Consider the following 23,605-nt stretch of genomic DNA (forward strand, 5'->3'; position numbering starts at 1 on the left):
CAAATGTTCGATGTGGGGAGAGCTAAGCAGCAGGACTAGAGGCCTAGAGAAGGCTCCGGCATTTCGGGAATGGAGAAGTCCTCAAGTGGCAGGGCCCGGGGATAGGGTCCAAATTATATAGGTTCTTCTGTCCCTCTCACCTGACTGATGATCGTTTCAAATGCCAGTTCGTATTCAAGACACAAGCAGGAATGTTGTTTTCCCGAGTCCTTCAGCCTCTGGCTTCTTTCCTTTTTCCCATTGGCTCCAGGGGGCGGTGGTATGGGTGAGGGACCCCCCCAGTAATGACACTTCTCTTGTGGCTCCTCAGCCCCCCATCAGAGACCATCCAGTGGTCCCCCCACCCAGCACTGCTGGGCCCCTCCATGGGCACCGCCACCCACCCACGTTGCAGGGCAACTGACCAGCCAGAGATGCCCAGAATTATACCTTGTCTACAGTCCTGGGGGCTCCGTCAGGGGACCAGAGACGCCAGAAGGCTGCCTCATGTTTTCCTGGGTCCCGGACTGGCTCTGCAGCCGTGGGCCAGACACTAGAGCCCTTGCTCCCAGCTCACTCCTCTGTGTGGCCTGTGTTTGGTGTCCTGGGGCTGCCTTAACAAAGTGCCACGAACCGGGGGCTCAGAACAACAGGAGTCTGTTGTCTCCCAGCCCTGAAGATACAGAAATCAAGACATAGGCAGGACAGCACTCCCTCCGGAGGCCACGGGAGAGGGTTCTTCGTGCCCCTCTTGCAGCTTCTGGTGACCCCAGGCCTGTCTTGGCTTATGGCCACATCACCCCAATCTCTGCTTCCACGTGGCATCACGTGGCCTTCTCCTCTGTGTCTCTCGGTGATTCTCTTCTACCTTTCAGGACATTTGTCCTTGGATTCAGGGTTCACCCTGATCATGGAGGATGATCGTATCTCCAGATCGTTCCCTTAATCGCATCTCCAAAGACCCCTTTTCCAAATAAGGTGACATTCACAGGGTCCAAGTGGGCATTGCTTCTGGGGGCCACCGTTCGCGCCCCAGTACGCCAGCAAGGGCTGGCCCTCCGCTAACTGGTACAGCCTGCTCTTCCTGCCACAGCCTCCCGTCAAGCTCAGGGCCAGAGGCCTCGGTGGCAGGATCTTAGAGACCAACTTCTGAAAGTCATATGTGTGGCCTCAGATTCAGGAGAGGAAGTCCCACCTCGGCCCATGACCATGGCCTGCCCACGCTCCAAGGAGGAGGTGCACTTCCTGTCCGGGGAGTGGCCATGGCCAGCTGGAGAAGAGCAGGCCCAGACCCGGTTCTGCTTTTGGGGAGGTGACACTTCTCAGTGCCATTTCCTATGGAGGCTAAGGGTCAGGGGCAGTCCAAGGCTTCTTCCAGTTCCCCAATCTGCAAGGCCTCGTCTTCCTGTGGGTTCAGTGGCTCCGTGTCGGGGGATCGCCGGCCCCCTACAAACCCGCCATAGGGGCCTGGGGCCTCAAAAATGATCAGGAAAGGGAAGGGGCTGTCACCGTCAAATGACAACTCAGTGCCAGTGAGGGGTCACTGTCCTCCCCTTACGCTGACACAGCACAGGGAATTGGCCACAGGGGTAGATTCAAACAGGAGTCTGATTCTAGAACCAGATGCAGCCTCCCTCCCCAGGAGAACAAACCACCGATAACTAAAACAGTTACTAGCTGGGGCAAGAAATAGGAAAAACATGGGCTTGAAAGAAGAGAGGACACAGGCTGAGCCCGTGGAGCCCCACCCGTGCATGTTTTGTGTGCATGTGTCCCAGGCAAGGCTGCAGACAGAAGACTGTTGTCCTGAAGAGAGAGGCAGGTGGCCTCCAGAAAGCCCTGGATCAGAGGCCCGGTGCTGCCCCCACCCCCCCACCCTGCCACCCCTCGGCCACCAGCTGCCTCTCCTGTAAAACGCAGTGGGCTCCGGGGCTCCTAGGTGGCTCAGTCGGTTGAGCATCCGACTTCCGCTCCGGTCATGATCTCACAGCTCGTGAGTTCGAGCCCCGCGTCAGGCTCTGTGCCGACAGCTCGGACCCTGGAGCCTGCTTCCGATTCTGTGTCTCCCTCTCTCTCTCCACCCTTCCCCTGCTCATGCTCTATCTCTGTTTCTCTTTAAAAAAAAATAAATAAAGGGGCGCCTGGGTGGCTCAGTCGGTTAAGCGGCCGACTTCGGCTCAGGTCATGATCTCTCGGTCCATGAGTTCGAGCCCCGCGTCGGGCTCTGTGCTGACAGCTCAGAGCCTGGAGCCTGTTTCAGATTCTGTGTCTCTCTCTGTCTGACTCTCCCCTGTTCATGCTCTGTCTCTCCCTGTCTCAAAAATAAATAAAACGTTAAAAAAAATTTTTTTTTAATAAATAAATAAAACATTAAAAAAAAAGAAAATTAAAAACACAAGAGGCTCAAACAAGGGTTGCCTGCAGAGCCCTCCAGCTCCCACCCGTGGTGATGGTGGAACCCGTGAAAGACCAGCCCCTCTGGCCCCAGAGAGTGTGCAGGGAGCAGGGCCAATGTAGGCTTGGGTCCCCGCCAGGCCACTTCCCTCCTGTGGAGTCCCAGGCAACATGTGGCCTCTTCAGTTTTTAGTACCTCATCTATCAGTGGAAGCCACAGTGCCCACCCCCTGGGGTGGAAGGATTCAGGGCACCTAATCCTTGCAAACCAGTGCTTAGAAAGTAGTAGATGCTGGGGTGTGTGGGTGGCTCAGTCAGTTGAGCGTCCGACTTCGGCTCAGGTCACAATCTCACGGTTCATGAGTTTGAGCCCCCCATCAGGCTTTTCGCTGACAGCTCAGAGCCTGCTTGGAATTCTCTCTCTCCTCCCTCTCTCTGCCTCTCCCCCCACTTGCGCCTACGCTTTCTTTGTCTCCTCAAAATAAGTAAATAAACTAACAGAAAAGAAGGATGCTGAAGGAAAATTCGCCATTACTGCTGTCAGCATTCAGAGTATGGCAGAAGAGGTCCCTGGCCCCTGCCCTAGGGCCACACAGCAAACATTCAAACGTCCCTGGGCTGATGAACAGGCCGATGCAATGTGGCGGGTCCAGCCATAAGAAGGAATGGAGTTCTGGTATATGCCCCCATGTGGCTGAATCCGAGAATCATTGGGCCGAGGTGACAAGGCAGACACAGTATATATACCGAATGCTTGTATTTCTTTCAAATTCTAGAAAATGCAAACTAATCTAGAGCGGAGCCGATCGGTGGCTGTTTCGGGGTGGGGTGGGAGGCAGGGAGGGATGACCAAGGCCCAGGAAGCTTGGTCATGGTGGCGGGCACACAGGTGTCACCACCAGTCACCAGTTCACACGCTTTTCGCTTGTCGTACATCAGGGACCGCTGGTAAAGCTCTCGAAAGAAAATGTGTAGATTACGGAAGGATCCAGTCAAAAATCACCCAGTTGAAGCATGCGCGGTCTGTATCGGTAATAAAGCTGTAGAAAAAGTAGAAAATGAACCTGTTATCATCTTATAGTTAGATTTTTTTTTTCGGGGGGGAGGGGCGGAGAGAGAATCTCTCTTTTTTTAATGTTTAAGAGAGAGCACACGCGTGTGTGCACACACAAGGAAGAGAGGGGCGGAGAGAGAGAGAATCCCGAGCAGGCACCACGCTCAGTGCAGAGCGCAACGAGGGGCTCGACCCCACAACCCTGGGATCACGACCTGAAAAGAGTCAAGACACCTGGGCCATCCGGGCGCCCGTAGGCTGATCGTATTTCTAGAGGTGATTTAGGCGCCCGTGGTTTACCTTGGGTCAAAGGAAGTTAGTCCACAGCTGGCGTCTTGATGGTGTAACAGACGACACCCGTTCCTTCCAGAAAAGCGTATCAAAAGGTAACATTTTCTCCCTTCATTTTTTTTTTTTTTTCCTTTTAATGACAGGGCTGTGGTGGAAAAATACCTGCTGGAAAAGTCTCGCCTGGTCTCTCAAGAGAAGGACGAGAGGTAAGAGGAAATTTTCTCAGTGACCCGCCGTATCCACCTTCTTCCCGCACAAAGGAGAGAAGCAGGTGGCTTGGCCCCACGGGAGGCAGCGGCCCGTCTCCCCGGAGTGAGCTGCTCTGTGGCCGCGAGCTTTGCACTCCTACCTCCTGAAAGCCACCTTTCGCCCTTATTTTTGTGCCTCCCCCGGGCTTTTCCCCAGAGTAACGCCCCCGCCCCCCAGCCCCAGAAACGTAGTCACTGGCAAAGCTCACAGCTTCATTTTCTTCTCAAGACATAACGGGAGTCGACGTATTGTCTCAAATTTGTACGTGTTCGAGGCACCCTCCTTCCCATAAACGGTATTAGTAGCGGCTTGAAGCGTAACTGCTGCTTGGCCCCCCAAAACGCATTTTTCCTCCCCATTCGGACCCACAGGAACTACCACGTGTTTTATTACTTGTTACTTGGGGTCAGCGAGGAAGAGCGTCAAGAATTTCAGCTCAAGCAGCCTGAAGATTATTTCTACCTCAACCAGGTAAACAGCCCCGAGCCCCGGCCACAAACGCTGCCTCTGTTCCCCACGGGCTGTTTACGCGCCACCGGGCGGTCGGAGGCTGTCTGCCCGGGCCCTCGCTGGGCCTCCGAACAGACTCCGAGGCGGCCCAGAGGGAGGCGGCATAAAGGGGCCCATTCATCCCCCGTGTCCCGAGCCCTGCCCCCTCGGTTCCAGCCAAAATCCTTCTTGCACGCCACCCTCACCGGCCCAGAAATACCCAGCGTGCCACTGACTGTTTTCCAGCATAACTTGAAGATCGAAGATGGAGAAGACCTGAAGCATGACTTTGAAAGACTCAAGCAGGCCATGGAGATGGTGGGCTTCCTCCCTGCCACCAAGAAGCAGTAAGTGGGCGGGTGGGCCGGCCGGCCCACCTTCTCCTTCGAGGACACCCCCCCCACACACACACACACCTTACCGGGCACTTCCTGAGAGCTGACTGATGGCCCAGCAGGAACTAAGGCACTAAGGAGGGCTGCCTGGTGATGATGGGCACAGGAGGAGGGGCTCGCTCGTCATTAGTCGTTGGGAGACACAAGACCACGGGGCTTTCTCCCAACAACACTTAAACGTGGTTAAGGTCCTGAATGTTCCCTGCCGTGTATTTTTGACACAATTAAAAATTTTTTTTGATTGTTTTTGGAAGCCACACGGGGGCCTTCTCCACACCTGCCCGATGGCCAGTACACCCAGCGGGAGCGCTTGCCCGCTTCTGGAAGGGCACACGTCAGGCCAGCCACTTTGGAAAAGTGTTTGCAGGCTCTACCAGAGCTGTGTGTGCACAACTAAATGCGCACGTGTGCTCAAAGACACGCACACGACAGGCTCGTTATTAACAGCCAAAAAGATTGAATTCCGCCCCCCCCCCCCCCCGCCACACACACACACACACACACAAATGCCCACCAGCAGGAGATTAAATAAATAAACAGCTATATATGGTGCAGAGGTTGGCAAACTTTCCGTAAAGGGTCAGATAGTAAAATTTTCCATTTTGAGGGCCAGACGGTCCCTGTTACACGTTCTTCTCTGGGTTGTGTTTAGTTTCTTAACCATACTCTTAAAAACTTAACCATTCTCAGCTCAGAGGCCGGACGATAACGGACCATAGATTGCGGACCTCTGGACTCCACACACAGCACTGGTCTTCTCCCGGGGCGCCGTATCTGGAGACATTTTTGGTTATCACACTGTGTAGGGGTGGGGGAAGAGGGACAATGCTATACCAGCATCTCGTAGGCGGAGGCACCCCGCGGTGCAGGGGACAGCCCTCCGCAGCAAAGAATGATTTGGTCGCGCACATCAGCAGTGCCAAGGCTGAGATGCCAAGAATGCACAAGCCAGGTCTATACGCGGTAACATGCGTAGCCCCCTCCCCCCCCCCCCCCCCCCCCACACCACAGTGTTCCAGTGACAGGCCGGATACAAGTACATATCCGTTCGCGGACGGAACATCCGTTCCGTTCATGTCGTGTCCGTGACATCCAGTTCACGGACAGCATTCGCTACGAGGACAGCAGTTCCTCTGCAGGGCCTGGGGTGGGTTCCAGTGCCTGGAATGTTCTGTCTCTTGCTCTGAGTGCTAGTTACAGGGCTGCGTATATTTTGCGACGGTTCATCAAGCTCTGCGCTTGAGAGTTGTTTGCTTTCTTTGCCTGTTCTTTATGCATGGTGACGTAGTTTTTGGAATTTTTTTTTTCATGCATGTTAGGCCTCCATACAAAAAGTTTGTAACCGGGGCGCCTGGGTGGCGCAGTCGGTTAAGCGTCCGACTTCAGCCAGGTCACGATCTCGCGGTCCGTGAGTTCGAGCCCCGCATCGGGCTCTGGGCTGATGGCTCAGAGCCTGGAGCCTGTTTCTGATTCTGTGTCTCCCTCTCTCTCTGCCCCTCCCCCGTTCATGCTCTCTCTCTCTCTGTCCCAAAAAATAAACGTTGAAAAAAAAAAAAAATTAAAAAAAAAAAAAAAAGTTTGTAACCAACCCCCCCCCCCCACTGGGGGGAGAGGGGGGAGGTGTGCTATCTGCCTCCGAAGTCACGTACGTTCCACAAAGGGTCCCTGACCATGAGATTGGACGTTTTTTGTTTTTTTTTTTAAACTTCGTATGTTGTGACCGGACCTGGCTGGTTTTACGAATTCAGCCCAATTGGCTGGAAGCTTCTGTTGTCTTACGACTCTGGAAACGTCCCCAACCCAGTCTCCTTTGCTCCCCCAGGATTTTTTCCGTCCTCTCTGCCATCCTGTACCTGGGCAATGTCACGTACAAGAAGAGAGCCACGGGCCGAGACGAAGGTCTGGAGGTCGGGCCCCCTGAGGTGCTGGACACGCTGTCACAGCTCCTGAAGGTACTGCTTGCTGGGCTCGGCCGTGGTGGCTGCGCTTCTGTGAGCCAGGGCTTGTCCGCCTGCTTCCTCCCCGCCATCTGTACAAAGCCTCTTCCTCGTTTCTGTTTTTCTCTCTCTCTCTCTTTAAGTGAAGTATAATTGCCCTCCAACATCGCGTTAGTTTCAGGTTGCAACATAATGATCCGCTATTTGTATGTATTGCAAAATGATTACCACAATAAGTCTCGTTAACATCTGTCACCACACATCATTCCAGTTTGGGGGGTTTTTTTGGTGTGTGTTTTTGTTTTTTTTTAGATTCCACATATGAGTGAGATCATACGGTACTCGTTTTGCTCTGTGTGATTTATTTCACTCAGCGTAATGCCCTCAAGGGCATCCCTTCTTTATTTTTAAAGGACTGCCTCCTGGGCATGGCTGCCTCCCCCCTCAGCCCCTCTTGTGAAAGGCCCTTTAAAGCCATACTTTGATCAGCAAGGTCATTTTCTCATTGGACCTGCCGGTCCCTTATCCACCGGCACTCAACCCCCCGCCTCTAGCTTTGTGGAGGGGGCTTGGTGGTCAGGAGGGAACAGGCCAGGAGCCCACGCCTTCAGCGACATCTGTAAATGCAGGTTGGCAGGCTGCACACGGGTCTGCAGTGACACCTGGGCCCGTGTGACCATACTCCCAGGGCCATCGAGCCTGTGGGAGTAACGGTTCTGAAACCCAGCGAGCATAGCACACAGCACAGGGTGGGCGGAGGCATGCTTTCGGTACAGCTGCTGGGGGTCCTTCTCTCACCTTCCTCGGTGACAGGAGGACCTGCCCAACAAGCCCTCTATCCCCCGTCCCTTTCTCTCCCTCCTGGACTTCGAAACAGGTGAAGCGAGAAATCCTGGTGGAGGTTCTGACCAAAAGAAAAACCGTGACGGCCAATGACAAACTCATCCTTCCCTACAGTCTCAGCGAGGTGAGCGCCACCCTGGGCTCTCACGGGGCACCAGGGCCCAAACCATGACTTAGGGTGGGGGCTTTGGAAACAGCCAGCCTGGATAGTCTTTTTCCGATGTTTAAAGTGACAGAGGAGGAGGCGCCTGGGTGGCTCCGTTGGTTGAGCATCTGCCTCTCGACTTCAGCTCAAGTTATGGTCCTGGGGTCTTGGGATCGAGCCCCGCATCAGCCTTCGCGCTGACGACGGAGCCTGCTTAAGATTCTTTCTCTCTCTCTCTCTCTCTCTCTCTCCCTCTGCCCCTCCCCCCTGCTTGCGCACATGCTCTCCTTCTTTCTCTCTCTCTAAAATTTTTTTGAATGTTTTTATTTATTTTTGAAAGAGAGTGAGAGAGAGCATGACCACAGGAGGGGCAGAGAGAGAGGGAGACACACCATCTGAAGCACGTGTTTGTCTTGGTGTTCCCATGCTGGTTTTCACTAGCAGAGGACGGCCACCTGCAGCCCGCAGGCCAAATCCAGCCCACCGCCCGCTTTTGTAAATAAAGTTTCAGGGGCACACAGCCACACCCATTTGTTTCGGTGCTGCTTTCCTACTGCACGGGCAGAGCTGGGCCATCACAACACAGACCGTCTGGCCCTCCTATCGGAAACTACTGACCTTGTAGCCAGCATTTAAGATAGTTGACCCCCCCCCAGGCTAGAGCATGACTTTTACAACCATTACGTGGGTCCCTAAATCTTGATAAGGCACCTCTCTCTCTGGCCTTTGCCCCAGCCAAGATATCTTCCCGGCAATGTGGTTTTCTTGCATTTTTACATGTCAAGAGCGATGGGACCTGCCGCTTGGATGGCCGCAGGAAAGTACCTAGCCACTGGGGGGATTTTTAGTTGGTGGTGGAGGCCGCGTGGGCATCTTAAACAGACACCGTGGACATTCTGAGCCCCCACGGGCAAAGGTACCCTGCGATGTTATGTGAAAGTTGCTACAGGACACCCGAGACCCCAGCGGCACCGCTAGCCCTTAGGGGCTCAACACCAAGGGCAAGGTGCCAGGCGTGGGCCTCGTGGCCCCATTTCCACAACCACCCAGGAAAGCCATGTGTTGTATATCTTAATTGCAGCCAGGTACATCTGTCGCAACTTAGATCTGAGTACATACAGAGAAGGAATTTCTTATTTCTCGTATGCAAATTAGACCTCAATAAACCTCTTTTTTTTTTTAATGTTTTACTTATTTTTAAGACAGAGAGAGACAGAGCATGAGCAGGGATGGGGCAGAGAGAGAGGGAGACACAGAATCCGAAGCAGGCTACAGGCTCCAAGCTGTCAGCACAGAGCCCGACGCGGGGCTCGAACTCACAGACTGTGAGATCATGACCTGGGCCGAAGTCCGACGCTCAACCGACGGAGCCACCCAGACACCCCTTTTGTTTTTTTTAATTTAAAAGGCATTACTGCTTTTATGCACACGATGGCATCCCCATGATGCTCCCAGAACCGCAGGGGACCTGGCTTTAAGCCCAGTTCGGCCTCTTGGCTGGTTGTCCCCACGGGCAGGCCGGGCGCCCTCCCTGAGCCTGTGTCACATCCTTAGTCCCCAGGCTGCTGGAGAGACAGCCTTTGCTAAACCTTAGGCTGCCGGCTTCATAGTTCATGCCTCGCCTCGGGGAGTCCACGCTGACTGAGGTGTGTAAAGTGAGAGGAGGCGTGTCTGATGAGTTGGGCGTTTATTGTCACATCCTGGATTTTCCAGCGAGTGCAGACTTCGGCGTGGTGCGGCCCGGGGCCCACCTCATCAAGGTATGACACTCTCTGCTTCGTGCCCACAGGCCATCACTGCCCGCGACTCCATGGCCAAGTCCCTGTACAGCGCCCTGTTCGACTGGATCGTGCTGCGGATCAACCACGCCCTCCTCAACAAGAAAGACATGGAAGAATGTGTCTCGGTGAGACAGGCAGGGGTGGGGAAGGCCGCGTGCTCAGTGTCGCACATCTTCGGCAGATGGCCTGCGATGTCGGGAACCGAGGCGGCTCTGGGTGGTATCGGGTGAGAGGCGGGTTTCTCCGAGGGGCAGGCCCAAGGAACCCGATGGGGTGCAGTGCAGAGGGCCCAGTGCACCACGAACACACGGGGCCCCTTGTGCGCATGTTACGGATTCCAAGGCAGCAACAGCAGAGCGTCCGGCCGAGCACAGAGCCCTCGCAGCCAAACAGGGCGCCTCACGGAAGGATGCACCAGCAATAACCATTTTCTCTGTCTTCCCAGTGCTTGTCCATCGGGGTCCTCGACATATTCGGATTTGAAGACTTCGAGAGGAACAGCTTTGAACAGTTCTGCATCAACTATGCCAACGAGCAGCTTCAGTATTATTTCAACCAGCACATTTTCAAACTGGAACAGGTAAGGAAAGGCCGTCTTGTTGCCTGTGCAGCCCAAGGCGGGGACAGAAGGAGCCAGAGCCGGGATCTCCCTCGGGGCCCAGTTTGTGGATGAACCAGCCCTGGGATTTTTCTCTGCAAAAGAGAAAGTGTGGGAAAATCCTGCCCAGCCTTGGATGAGGCAGACCTTAGGGATATTTTTGTCCATGGGGCAATTTTGCACCATCCCTCGGCTCAGATGCGAAAATCCATTCAATGGGAGAGCAGTGCAGTGGCCCTGGAAGGATCTGCTTTGGTCAAGAATATTGTCAGTCTGGCTTACCTGTCTCTTCCCTACCAAACACTCAGCCGTCTTTACCCATGTATTTATCCTTTACACTGATGATTCTGTCAGGGGGGAAAAAAATGATGGGCTTACATAAATATCTAGCAGATTTTACTATTACACTTTCTTTCTGGCTGTTGAGCACTCGAAATGCGGCTGGTCCAAATTGAGGCGTGTGGCAAGAGTGAAACACTGCCAATTGCAAACACGTAGTGCGGAAGAAAAAGATTATAAACACAAAACGCCTCATCAGTATCTTTTACATTGCTTACACGTTGACAGGACCGTAGTTTGGATATATTGGGTCTAAATGAAGTGTATTATTAACGTTAACTTCACCAGTTTCTTTTTACGTTTTTTTTTTTTTTAATGTTTATTTATTTTTGAGAGAGAGAGAGAGAGAGAGAGAGAGCAAGGGAGGGGCAGAGAGCGGGAGACACAGAATCCGAAGCAGGCGCTCCAGGCTCTGAGCTGTCAGCCCAGAGCCTGATGCGGGGCTCAAACCCACAAACGGTGAGATCATGACCTGAGCTGAAGTCGGACACTTAACCGACTGAGCCACCCAGCCTCCCCTTACGTTTTTAACTGTGATAAGAAAATTTGAAGTTAACGTAGGTCACTCGCATTATTGGACATTGCAGTTCCACAGCAGAGGCCAGCAAATGGTAACTCACAGGTCGATTCTGGCCCCACGGCCAATTGTTGTAAATAAACCTTTATTGGCACATGGCCACACCCACTTGGCTACCTATCACCTGTGGCCTCTTTGACATTGTAACAGCAGAATCGTGACCGACCCCGTCTAGCTCATAAAGCTTAACACGTTACCACGGCCCCTTACAGAGAAAGTTCACTGACCCCCTGGGACGTTTTAAGTGCAATCTGAAGCATCTTATGTGATGGATGTTTAAACACGTGCATTCTTGTTTCCTGTTACTAGTGCTTTCGCAATAACTAATAGATCTGCGTTGCTATCTTAACATGTATTGTGTTATTTACATGTGTATGTGTAAATAGGTACACGCATACGTAAATATGTGTATATACAACGTGTACTATGTAAACACGCACGTAGCCATGAGATAGTGACATTCTCAGCTAACCGCCGAACCCCGCAGGAGGAATACCAGAGCGAAGGGATCTCATGGCACAACATTGACTATACGGATAACGTCGGCTGCATCCATCTGATCAGCAAGAAACCCACTGGGCTCTTCTATCTGCTGGACGAAGAGAGCAAGTAAGTGTCCACGGCCCGGTGCCCGCACAGAGCTGGTTCCCGAGCCCCTGGAGCCTCACCCTGAATCCACACCGTCCCCGAGAACTTCTGAGTTCGTCCGACTCACGTAACCACAAATCCTGACCTATCCATGCACGTAGTGGTCATCACAGAAATGTTAACACGTGCAGTCGCTGAACTCTGAAACACACCTGCACCTGGGAGTTCTTAAGAAAGGGACCTGGGGCCCGAGTCTAGAAACTGGGCTCTGGGGTGATGCATCATAGGAAAGGACAGTGTACGGAATCCGGGGCCCAGATGCCGGATTTACCGATAAGCCTGGCACCCCCTCGTCCACGGGACACAGTGAATGCTGGAAACTTTGTTTGTAAAGTGCCTCCCGCTTGGTCACCTAGCTGGAGTCCCCAAAATTCACTCACCGAATTCGCTTCCTGCAGCTCCTGTAATGACCACAAAGCTCAGGCAGCTTGAAACAGCAGAAACATACTCTCTCCCAGTCCCGGAGGCCAGAAGTGCAAAATCAGCATCAGTGGGCCGAAATCAAGGTGGTGGCAGGGCTGTGCTCCTTCCAGACCTTCTAGGGGAGGATCCTTCCTCACCTCTCCCAGCTTCCGGGGGCCCCAGGCATTCCTTGGCTCGCGGCCACATCACCCTGATCTCTGCCTCTGTGGTCACGGCACCCTCTCTTCTGTCTTTGTCTCGTCTCCTCTTCTTAGAAAGATTCCAGGGGCTCGGTGGAGCATCTGACTCTTGGTTTTGGGTTGTGAGTTTGAGCCCCGACTCTCTTACTCTGCACTCGACCGCGCAGGACCGGCTTGGGATTCTCTCTCCCTCTCTTTTCGCTCCTCCCCCACTTTTACTCTTTCTCTCCCAAAATAAATAAATAAACTATTTTTTTAATGTTTATTTTTGAGAGAGAGACAGATTGTAAGCAGATGAGGGGCAGAGAGAGAGAGACGGACAGAGACGTAGAACCCGAAGCAGGCTCCAGGCTCCAAGCTGTCAGCACAGAGCCCGACACGGGGCTTGAACTCACGAACCGCGAGATGGTGACCTGAGCCAAAGTCAGAGGCTTAACCGACTGAGCCACCCAGATGCCCCATAAATAAACTTTTAAATAAATAGATATTCCAATCCACCACCCTAAAGACCTCATCTGAATTACTAATTATATTCATAAAGACCCTGTTTCTGAATAAAGTCACTTTCCCAGGCTCCAAGGGTCAGGATGTGGACACATCTTTCTGTCACCAACTTCTTATCAACCACTCGTCTGCTTCTGAAGCCCCTGCGGGGCTGGGTGGAATCAGGCTCACCTCCTGCCTCAGACCAAGTCCCCATCTGGGACAGGGGACAGACACCTCCGTTCATAACTGGGGTCCAGGGAGAGAATGTTTAGATGAAAGAAGAGACAGGGTGCTAGGAAGGGCTAACTCGTCACTCCTGGGAAACCCAGAGCTGGATCTAGATGTGAGGCAGGGCTGGGCTGAGCAGGGTCCGATCTGTCTTTGTTTAAAATCTTGCTGTTTTTGTTCATCGTCGATTTTTTTTTTTTTTTTGCATTGATTGGGATTTTCTAAAATAGCACGGGAAACCGGTATTTTTTTTTTTTTAATTTTTAATGTTTATTTCTGAGAGAGAGTGTGAGCAGGGGAGGGGCAGAGAGAGAGAGAGGGAGACACAGAATCCCAAGCAGGCCCCAGGCTCCCAGCCGTCAGCGCAGAGCCCGACGCAGGGATCGAACTCACGGACCGCGAGACCGTGACCTGAGCTGAAGTCGGGCACTTAGCCGACTGAGCCACCCAGGCGCCCCAAAACCGGTATTTTTGTTTTTTCACCTGGGTGAGCAGGTTCCTCACTCCATACCCTTTCACCGGCCCTGGAAACCGTGTGCTTCGTAGCCGCAGACCCTCCCCCTCTGCCACCCCACCCCCATTAAGTCGTGGAGTTCAGCACTGGGAGTCAGCCACGTTGCTTAGCCTGCGTTTGCGATGCGGCTGGGCAGCGGCAGGGTGGGTCAAAGCCAGCTGCAGCATTCCCTCCCTGGGGGGCAGAAATAGCCAGCTACAACAGGTCCCTCATTCTGCCCTCCCTGCCCCCTCCCTGCGGCACCCTCATCTCCCAGCCCCTCCCTATGACAGAGGAGCGCGGGCAAGACCCCCTCCACAACACAGCATCCAGATACAGACAGATCGAAGACCAGAAGTCCCATCCTGGGATTATGCCTGGGCGCCGCCCGTGGTGAGGCCCGCGTCCCAGTCTTGCCTGCGCCGAATGTTCCCGTGGGCCACCAGGGCCCTGGCCTCACCCACAGAGGGCCCGTGAGAGATGCAGAGCCGGCGATCGCCGCTATTCCTGCAGCTAAAAGCTCCCAATCCTCCTCCCAGCTTTCCCCATGCCACGAGCCAGACGCTGCTGGCCAAGTTCAAGCAGCAGCATGAAGACAACAGGTACTTCCTTGGCACCCCCGTCATGGAGCCGGCGTTCATCATTCAGCACTTTGCGGGGAAAGTGAAATACCAGATCAAGGTACGCGTCTGTCCGTTGCCGTGACCACTCCGGTCCTTCTCTGCCGGGGAGGCAGGACAGGGACAGGGGGATGCCCTGGAGGCCCCTTACCTCCTGGCGTCTGCTCGGTCCATCCCCTTGATCAGATTGTGCGGAGCGAGGGTCCAGGACCCTCAGACCCAGCCCCAAATCCCTGGCTCTTACCGTCAAAGGCCCTGGGGACAGGACCCGCCTGTGTGTTGTGGAGATGGGCCCCGCCCCACCAGGCCCCCAGGACCTTGGCGGTCACAGGCGAGTGACCACCCACCTCCTTCCCCCACCAGGACTTCCGGGAAAAGAACATGGACTACATGCGGCCGGACATCGTGGCCCTCCTGCGGGGCAGCGACAGCTCCTACGTGCGGGAGCTCATCGGCATGGACCCCGTGGCCGTGTTCCGCTGGGCTGTGCTCCGGGCCGCCATCCGGGCCATGGCTGTGCTCCGGGAGGCCGGGCGCCTGCGGGCCGAGAGGGCGGAGAAGGCCGCAGGTAGGAGGGGCCCACGTGTCACCGTCCAGAGGGGGACCCTCAGTCCATTTTAAAATGTACAGTTGTGTGTTTTGGCACATTCACCGTGTCGTGTGGCCATCACCACCTCCGTGTTGCTCCAGAGCTCTGATCGTCCCAAACAGAAATTCCGCACCGGGGTGTGTAATTCATTCTCCCCATCCTCTCAAGGCAGGAAGTCACGTTCCTGTTCTTCTGTAGGGACGACCCAAGGCCCACAACAGCTGAGTGGCCCCCCCCCCCCCCCCAGGGAGCTCGGCCCCAGATCCCAGCCACGGGGTTCCATTTGACAAAGGGCCTTGATTAGAAGGAGGATCGAGAGGATCGAGCCTTTATGAGAAGTAGGAATAGGGGCCCCTGGGTGGCTCAGTGGCTCGAGCGTCCAACTTCGACTCAGGCCACGATCTCGCGGTCCGTGAGTTCGAGCCCCGCGTCGGGCTCGTTGCTGTCTATTCCCCTCCCTCCCCCCCCTCTGGCTTGCACCCTCTCAAAAATAAGTAAAAAAACATGTTTTTAGAAAGGGACTAAATAGTGCTGTTTGGGGGGGATCAAACACTTCATAGTTCCCTGCTCTGCCCAAATTTGAGAGACTATTTCTGTTTTGGGTTTTTTTTTTTTAAGATTTTATTTTTAAGTAATCACTACACCCAGCGTGGGGGCTCAAACTCACAACCCCACGATCAAGAGTTGCACACCCGACTGACTGAGTCAGCCCGGCACCCGTGTTTTGGGGGGTTTTTTTTTTGTTTTTAATGAGTTAAGTCGGGATCAAAGCCTTTGTGAAAAAGACAAAGGCCTTCAAGTCCCCAGGCAACCCCCGCCTCCAACTCCCTCTGCTCTGTGTCCCCAGCAGGTCTGGGCAGCCCCGGCACCCACAGTCACCTGGGAGAGCAGCAGAGAGGACCCAGCACCCCGTCGGAAAAACTGTACCGGTGAGCGAGACCTTGATTTGTCCAAACCGAAGCTAGTATGCCGTGGCAGTAATTGTTTCAAACAATGCCAGAAACCCTACACCCTGAACCCAGGTTGGGGTTGACCTGGATAAGGAACTCAACTGCCACGTGAATCAAAAAGGACCCAGAAACAAATGGCATCTGGTTGCCACTTTTCTGCACACAGAAAGACAGGCTTCCATGCATCAGCTGCCTTCGGGAGATGTTGCACGGCTCACTTTACAAAGGATTCTTTTCACGGCCGGTCATGGCCATTGGCGGGTGGGGCCGAGAAGCTGCTGGTTGCACCGAGCAACAGGCTTGATTGAAGAACACATCCTGCCCTAGGCTGGCCGGGGTGTCCTGAAAGAGATATGCCGAGTTACTTCATGTGCCATCAGAAACACAGTATGCGTCATTGCACGCAAGAGGATGAGGGTATTTTGTGGCCACGGGCCTCCCACATACCCCAGTTTGTACTGAATGTAGAAGTGAGCAGCGAGTACTCTCAGGAAGGTGGGGTTACAAAAAAAAAAAAATAGGCCATACTGGACAGACATCCAAGGCAATGACAAAGCCAGGGGAGGGACACTTCTGGTGTCTTGAGAGAGCCAGGCAGGCTGTACTGAGAAGGGACCAGTTGAGCCAGACGAGGCAGGCAGGGTGTGCTGGCAGGTGCGGGCGGCACATACAAAGGCCCTGCGGCAGCCAAGTTCCCAACCTCTTTCTCAACACTCACAAATACCCAAGGAGCAGGCCAGTAAATATTGAAACTTGAAAAGATCATTTTATGTTTGAGCCCTTCACAACAAAAACCTCTTCAAGAGATTCATAACAACGTATGCGTTGGAGGTGGAACTAGCTACCGAGGCAAGTGACCCTAAGTCATTTGTCTGAAAGCACCGCGTGTCCTTTTCCTGATTTTACGAGGTACATTTTTAAATCCGCTTTTTCACCCAAAGGGGGGCAAGAGAAAAACGAACACCTCTCTTTATTTGCTTGTGTGTTTTCCCCCCACCACAAAGACCGAACGTGGCCCCTGACCCACATTCGCTGAAGTGACGCCAGTCTCCCCAGGGCCTGGCCCCTAGGCTGCGGGTCCCCACTCCAGGAACGCGTTTAGTTTACACAGGTTCGATATTAACACTTTTGAGGACACATCATTGCTTTCTATGAAAGCAAGAAGTAAGGAGAAGCAAGGGCCTTCGAACCCGAGACCAGGAAGGCACACAGAGGAGCCGCCGTCCCCAGGCGCTCAGCGTGGCGTCCAGGGCCAGGAGTGGGAATCCGCAGGCTAAGGGGGTGCCGGGACCTGCTGGGAGCACTCTAGCCAGATTTAGCGGGGTCGGGAAGCAGGGAGGGGAATGCGGGTTGAAGCCATAGGCCTTGTCCAGAGCTCTGGGCGCTGCGCTGACCGCTCAGGGGGTGGAGGTGAAATGTGACCCCTCTGTTGTGTTTGCTCTGTGCCTCCCTGGAGGGCGAGGGAGCAGAGGTAAGTGTGGCTGTCCAGGCCCTAGGCATGGTGCATGGAACACAGACAGGGGACTGCCAATCGGGGTCTTTCCAGGCCAACTGCCCAGAGCTTAAACATGTATTTGAAATAAATGGAATGAGGAATTTTTAGAAAGAAACAAAACAAAACCAGAACCTCCCGACTTCTCCCGCAGTCACCGGCACCTCGTTCCCAGAAACCCCATGAGGACATTTGTCATCTAGACATCCTTCATGAATCCTCACTTTCAGAGCATCTGATTTTCATCTCTGATCCATTCTTGTTCTCACGCGTTGGTGCCGAAGTGTGGGCCCGGAACATATGCCCCGCCCTGAACCCCCAGGAATTGAACAAAAGGAAGTGAATGAGATTGACTTCTTTGGGGCAAAGATCTCCTTCAACTAGGGTTTCCCACCCTCACCACTGGGCCGGGCCACTCTCTGTGGTGGGACCATCCCTTGTACTGGAGGGGAATGTCAACCATTTATGTCTCCAAAACATAAATGCCTTGCCCGGAGGGTAACATCTCAAGCCGCTGGTGGAGAACCACCGTGCGAATCCTGGTCCGCTCCTCCTGAGGCCTTTCTCGAAGCCGACACGGAGGTTGATGTGTGGCCACAGAATCATCAAGAAAAACCGAGGGGCTACCTCCCACCGGCACCCTCTGGTCCTTTCTTTTCAGTAGCCCCTGATGCCTTGTCACAGATTCCAGAAGCCTGTTCTACGTGAGGCCTTTTTCAGTGATTTGAGCCTCCAGGTTGCAAAACCCATTCTGCCTGGAGCGACCCTGGCCCTCCCAGAGAAGGGGGAGCCACTCTTGGCCGAACCCCGCCCCCCCCTCCCCAGTGCAGGATGGAGAGACCGTGGCACACACACTCGCCAGCTGCATGTTTCGGCTCCAGTGGCCTGGGGAGGGTCCCGACCGTGCTGGGGACCCCAAGGTGGCGGGCCTGCTGCTCTAACTCGGTCTTCTCCCTGTCACTGCGCCCCTCCCCTTCCCCACTCTCAGCGATTTGCATGACCAAATCATCAAGACCATCAAAGGATTGCCCTGGCAGGGTGAGGACCCCCGTAGGCTTCTCCAGTCCCTCAGTCGGCTCCAGAAACCCCGCACCTTCATCCTGTGAGTCCCCCCCAAGGCTGCGGCGCCTCCCTCCCTGTCCCCCTGACCCCGCAACAAGTGCAACGGCCGCCCCCCCTCTCTCCCAGGACCCCTGGCCTGCGGGCTGCCCGTAATGCTGAGTCGGCCGCTGCCAATGTGACGTCTCGTGGCTCCGTTTGTACACCAGCCTTTGCTCAATGGCGCTCGTAACACGCCTGCCCCAGCGTCTGCCCTGTGCCCCTAGCCCTTGCCAGCTCCCGGCGCAGCTTTGCAGGAACGCCCCTCCCACAAAGCGTCTCTTGTTCTGCACCCAGGCGTGCAGAGAGCAGGCCTCGTCTTTCCCTACCTCCTGCCACCGTACGCTTGTAAAAAAGCTGTCAGAAGCGGAGCCTCCGTGGCCCTGCTCTGTGTGGACAGCAGTGCGACGTGGTAGGAAGGGCCCAGAAGCCACACAAACTAGGTTTGGACACGGTCTCGCTCTGGCTAACCCACCATGTGGCCTGAGTGCTGTGAGGTCTCGGCCTCTGTGTCCAAAGCAAGGGTCACGACTCTCAGAGCACCTGGCGGGCGGCTGCCTCGGTTGGTGGGATGCCCGTGGCCGTTCCGGGCCCGAGCCGGCGGAGAGCAGAGCTTGTGCCCGCAAGGGCACCGGTTTTCAAATCCGTTTTCATTCCTGGGGATCAAGGTGGCACCTGACGCACAGCGAAGCTCACAGCCAAGCGTCTTGCTGATCTGTGGGGCACCCTCTCCTCGGCTGCTTTCCAAAGGGAGCCGCCCCGCAAGTTACAAAAATCTTTTCTTTCGCCTGCAAGGTTTCTGTAAAGTGTCTGAGAGTGAGGGGCCTACCGTACCCCTTCCCTTGCCCCCAAAGATTGGCATTTGTTTTTTTCCTTCCCACCATCGTGAGCCTGAAAAGCACTCCTACCCAAACCCCATTGCAGTTCTTTGCAGGGCAGACACCCCCCGCTCCACTTGCCAGGGGGTCCCAAAGAGGCTCTGTGGGCCTACTTGGCATTTCCCAACGTGTAGCAAATAAAGCCAAGACGCCCGGCCGGCGTCAGAATCACACGGGGTCCCTCCAAGCTCCGTTTGGGGCACTTTTTGAGATCTGTAGCTGGCCCCGTACAGATGCACGTTCTGCCCTACCGATCACCAGCAGCCCCTCTTGCCCCCCGGACATCCGAGTGGCCCCAGGCTAGATGCCCCTGCCCCTTCGGGGGCCTCCACTGGCCCGGTAAAGTTCACGTCCAGCTACAGAAGCACCCCACACGTGCGCAGGGAGGGCCCGCTGGGGCTTCGGTGGCGGGGGGGGGGGGGGCGCCTGGTTGCACTTGTGCCTCCTGACTGTGCTTTCTCTGCTCTCACTCCGCTCCCTCTAACCCGCAAGGTGTGGCTTGCTGAACTAACCCAAACCTATGGACACCGTGTTCCCTCTGTTCACAAAACCATTTTTAATATTTTGACAGGAAAAGTAAAGGTATCAAACAAAAGCAGCTCATTCCAAAGGTAAACGTTCGCGACACCGTCCGAGGCCACCTCCTTGCTTTTGCCTGTCTTGAGAGCGCCTGGCTCAACCTGCCTTCCGGAAAATGGGAGGAAAATGGGAGGGGGAGAGGGGGAGGAGGCACTTTTAACTTCTCCAGCTTTGCAGTCCCTTCCTCTTCCCACCGTCACCCCCTGCCCCCCACTCCCCTCCAAAAATAAGTGCTCGCATGGAAATGATTTGGAGCTGTCTTTGGGTTTCCCGGAAGCAGGGCGCGTGATGGGGGTAGGATATTTGCAGAAGCGTGTGGAGGGGAGAAGCAGGCTGGGGCGGGGGAACTGAGCGAGGAGGTGGGCTCGGCCTCATCCCACAGGAGCCTCGGGGTGTGAACAGCACCACAGAGCTTTTCCTGCCCAGAGGCAATGGGACCCTTCTGTCCTACCCCCACTTTGGGGGTCTTTAGCTACGAGTCCCCTCCGGAGGGCGGGACAGGGTGCAGCACCTTCCTGGCCTGTCTGGGAGAGGATGCCCTTCAGCCAGGGAAGCCCCACCAGGAAGGGGGCCAGGAGCCAAGACCCCAGTAGCCGGCCTTGGCCGAAGTGCACCCAGCCTCTGTCTAGTCTCCACACACGGTGTGCGGACGGATCAGGAAGTCTGCAAAAGTGAGAAAAACCCCTCAGTGCATCCAGCGGATGGGACGGTGCTATTCCTCTTGTCAGCTGCTACTAAGTGTGGGGGGACCAGACCAGCCGGATAAGCTCATGCAAAAGTGCAGGAGACTTGGTGGTCCTGGAGCTCGACAGGAGGGAGGTGGCACACTGGAGCCCTTGGCTTCTGGGCACTCGGGCTGCCAAAGAGGCTGTAATCAGTCCTTCCAGAGCCGGCACCATGTGCAGGGTAAAGCCCAGGTTTGGCCCCAGGGCGGTCCCCGCCTCCCGCCAGGCCCACCATCCCCTACCCTCCAGCAGCCCTTTCCCAAGACTGATCCCAAGAACTGCCCCCCCCCCGGAACACAGTCCTGGCTCTGGGGCATCTACGATGCCTCCCAGTGCCCACTGGGACCCCAGGAGGGCAGGCCAGACCCCCATGTGTCTGTCCTAGAACCTGCTGGACTCCAAGTCGCTGAAGCTCATCATCAGCATGACGCTGCACGATCGCACCACCAAGTCCCTGCTGCACCTACACAAGAAAAAGAAACCGCCGAGCATCAGCGCCCAGTTCCAGGTGGGCAGCCTAGAGAGGCCAGAGGTGACGCTAGACTCAACCCTATGCGCTCGTGACTTGTCCACGACAGACCCAACAAATTTTTACCCTAGGGCTTCCTGGCCTCAGCATTGTTTGACATTTGGGGCTGGATCATTCTCCACGGTGGGGGTCATCCTGTGCATTCTGGGATGCACAGTAGCATCTTCCAGTTGTGGCAACCAAAAATGTTCCCAGTCATGGCCATGTGCTCTGGAGGTGAGGCAGAATCACCCCTGTTTTGAACCATTGAGTTAAAATAACGGATTAACGTGTTATGATGTTACATCATGTTTCCCTTTTCTCTGTGGCTGCCAGGAAGCTCAGAGGCTTTTTTTTTTTTTCTAAGGGGGCTCAATGGCTGCCGCTAACCCTCACCATTAGCTTTTTTGTCCCTTTCCTCTTTTTCAATCTGAGTCTTTTGTGCCCACCTTGGCCTTTTTGGCAAATTACCTCACCTGGAAGCTCCTGAAAATCCTTTTTGTAAATAGCAGGCCAAAGACCAAAGTCACTGTATCTGTGTTTCTTTCTGAAGCTGTCTAGCATTTTAAATGCCCAGAAGTTTGGTGCCACTCCCCCTAACACTTCTGCTGAGACAAAGAGCTAGGAGACCCTGGGAAGATGACAGCTGTCAGCTCTGGGGACCCTACAGCTCTCTTGGGGCTCCCAGAGGTAGTTCAGCCTCTAGTCAGAATGTCCACCTACAACCTCCCGTGTCCTGCATCACTACTGATGCCAGCAAGTGACCTGGGTCCCCTCCCACTGAGCAGTGTGCCTCTTGGGGGCGGGGGGGGGGGGCGGTCCCAGCTCAAGACCTTCTCCCTCTTTCCCCAGACGTCCCTTAACAAGCTCCTGGAGACACTGGGGAAGGCGGAGCCCTTCTTTATCCGCTGCATCCGCTCTAATGCCGAGAAGGTGAGTAGCTCCAGTGTCTTGGGGAAGTGAAGGCCAAGGTCTGGTGGCTCAGCGGGGGGTATTCCTGTGTTGCCGTGGCCTCTTGGGGGCCATGAAAAGCCTCAAGGAGCCAAGTGTTCAGCCAGGTTCCAGGAACGGTAAGTAGCCTGCCGAGGGCAGCCAGGTGGCCAACCAGAAGCAGCGACATCGTCTGGAACATGGAGGGGCCCCAGAGGTTTGCTCAAGAAGGGACAGGTCAAGCGTGTCAGTACATCCCCGGATCAGCCAGTGCAGAAAATGTAGCAGAAGGGAGAGGGTGAGCTCACACGGCAGAAGCATAGAGGCTGCTGTTCATTTGATCTGAAGGCTTCTGGAAAGACTCAGTGGAGCACCACTGGGGGCCCTAGTAGTGCGCTCAGCCCTCACTCCCAGGCTTCCTTTGCCCCAGGGGTCCACTGGCCATTCTGCCCCCTTGGGAGCTTGGCTGGGGGCTCTTCAGGATCTGGACCTACCCCCTTTGTCTCTACTCTTCCCATTTCCCTGGCTCTCCCCTGCTCCTGGGACCGTCCTCTTCTGGGCCTTTACCTGGCTGCTCCTCGCCCTCCTCCTCCTGCCTATTCCCTCCTCAGGACCTGGCCCAGGGTCCCCTCTCCTGTTGGACACTTCCCAGGGGGGCCCAGGCAGTGTCTGCCCCATTCACATATGCGCCTGGCTCCCACCTCCAGACCTTATTCCCCTCTTGGCCAAATCCTTAGTGTTTACCCCAGGGCCTGGCACAGAGTACGAGCTCAACGCAGGTTTTGATTGGAGTCCTTAAGAAATAACTCTTCGCAGCAAATTATCCTAAATTGAGCAGTGAGAAATGGCATCTGTCTCCCAGACACCAGGGAATAGAGCAGCTCAGACGCCAGATTTTCCAGAAGAGATGAATACCTTAAGCACCAGTGCTGAGCAGCCCCAGCTCTTGATTCCAAAAAGAATGTCTGGAACAAGGAAAGAAGGGTCCTCCAGGTGCCCGCGGCTGCCGTGCTGGGGACATTCTGACCAGCCGGGGGGGCCCGTGTGGGCTCCCGGACCATGCTCATGTCCAGAATCCTACAGGATCTCGTGCCTACAGATCCCCATCCCCGGCTGCCGACGCTTGATTGTCCCGCAGCTGGCACCTGTCCTGATGGCTCATATCCCGTTTCAGAAAGAGCTGTGTTTTGACGACGAGCTGGTGCTGCAGCAGCTACGCTACACGGGCATGCTGGAGACGGTGCGGATCCGGAGGTCAGGCTACAGTGCCAAGTACACGTTCCAGGTAAGCCACACACTCGTGGCCGTCGTGACAGGGCAGAGGGCTGGCCACCTCCCTCTTTGAGAGAGAGCGCTTCTCTGGAACATGAGCCCACGGGGTTACTCTGTGCCAGAGCTTCTCCGCTCCGGCCCTGTTGGCATTTATACCAGTCATTTCAGAGGTCGGGGTGGGGAGAGGGAGCAAGTTTTCTTGGAAGAGGTGGCTGGGCCCAGGCCAAGCCTGGAAGAATACAGAGTTGTAAAGCCAAGCCGGGAAGAGGGAATGACAGGAGCAGATCCCTGCACAGCTCTGCCCTCTGTTGAGCATCTTCGGCGACAGGCGCTTTTATACCCATCTCTTTTATTCTGCCAAACCAACAGCAGGCGGTCCTGGCTTCTGTTCTGCCAGTGCGGAAACTGAGCCCCAGGAGGTGATGACTTCATAGAT

General features: G+C 55.0%; 1 protein-coding gene across 7 annotated transcripts in view; it reads left to right on the plus strand.

Moving 5' to 3' along the window:
• The window catches only part of MYO9B (myosin IXB), a 90,643-nt gene that overhangs the window by 49,739 nt on the left and 17,299 nt on the right, over positions 1-23,605 (plus strand). For 4 of the 7 annotated variants that reach the window (XM_030303770.1, XM_030303810.1, XM_030303761.1 and 1 more), the window contains exons 4-19: positions 3,862-3,924; positions 4,339-4,438; positions 4,703-4,803; positions 6,674-6,803; positions 7,666-7,755; positions 9,566-9,682; positions 10,003-10,137; positions 11,559-11,680; positions 14,068-14,209; positions 14,512-14,716; positions 15,585-15,666; positions 18,168-18,281; positions 19,727-19,766; positions 20,845-20,967; positions 21,820-21,900; positions 23,072-23,182. In XM_030303770.1, coding sequence (XP_030159630.1) covers positions 3,862-3,924; positions 4,339-4,438; positions 4,703-4,803; positions 6,674-6,803; positions 7,666-7,755; positions 9,566-9,682; positions 10,003-10,137; positions 11,559-11,680; positions 14,068-14,209; positions 14,512-14,716; positions 15,585-15,666; positions 18,168-18,281; positions 19,727-19,766; positions 20,845-20,967; positions 21,820-21,900; positions 23,072-23,182 — 1,756 coding nt within the window. The remainder of the gene's footprint in view (positions 1-3,861; positions 3,925-4,338; positions 4,439-4,702; positions 4,804-6,673; positions 6,804-7,665; positions 7,756-9,565; positions 9,683-10,002; positions 10,138-11,558; positions 11,681-14,067; positions 14,210-14,511; positions 14,717-15,584; positions 15,667-18,167; positions 18,282-19,726; positions 19,767-20,844; positions 20,968-21,819; positions 21,901-23,071; positions 23,183-23,605) is intronic. The other 3 variants (XM_030303778.1, XM_030303793.1, XM_030303801.1) reach the window with 2 other exon arrangements.

Source organism: Lynx canadensis, chromosome A2 (assembly GCF_007474595.2).
Source record: "Lynx canadensis isolate LIC74 chromosome A2, mLynCan4.pri.v2, whole genome shotgun sequence".
Lineage (NCBI taxonomy): Eukaryota > Metazoa > Chordata > Mammalia > Carnivora > Felidae > Lynx > Lynx canadensis.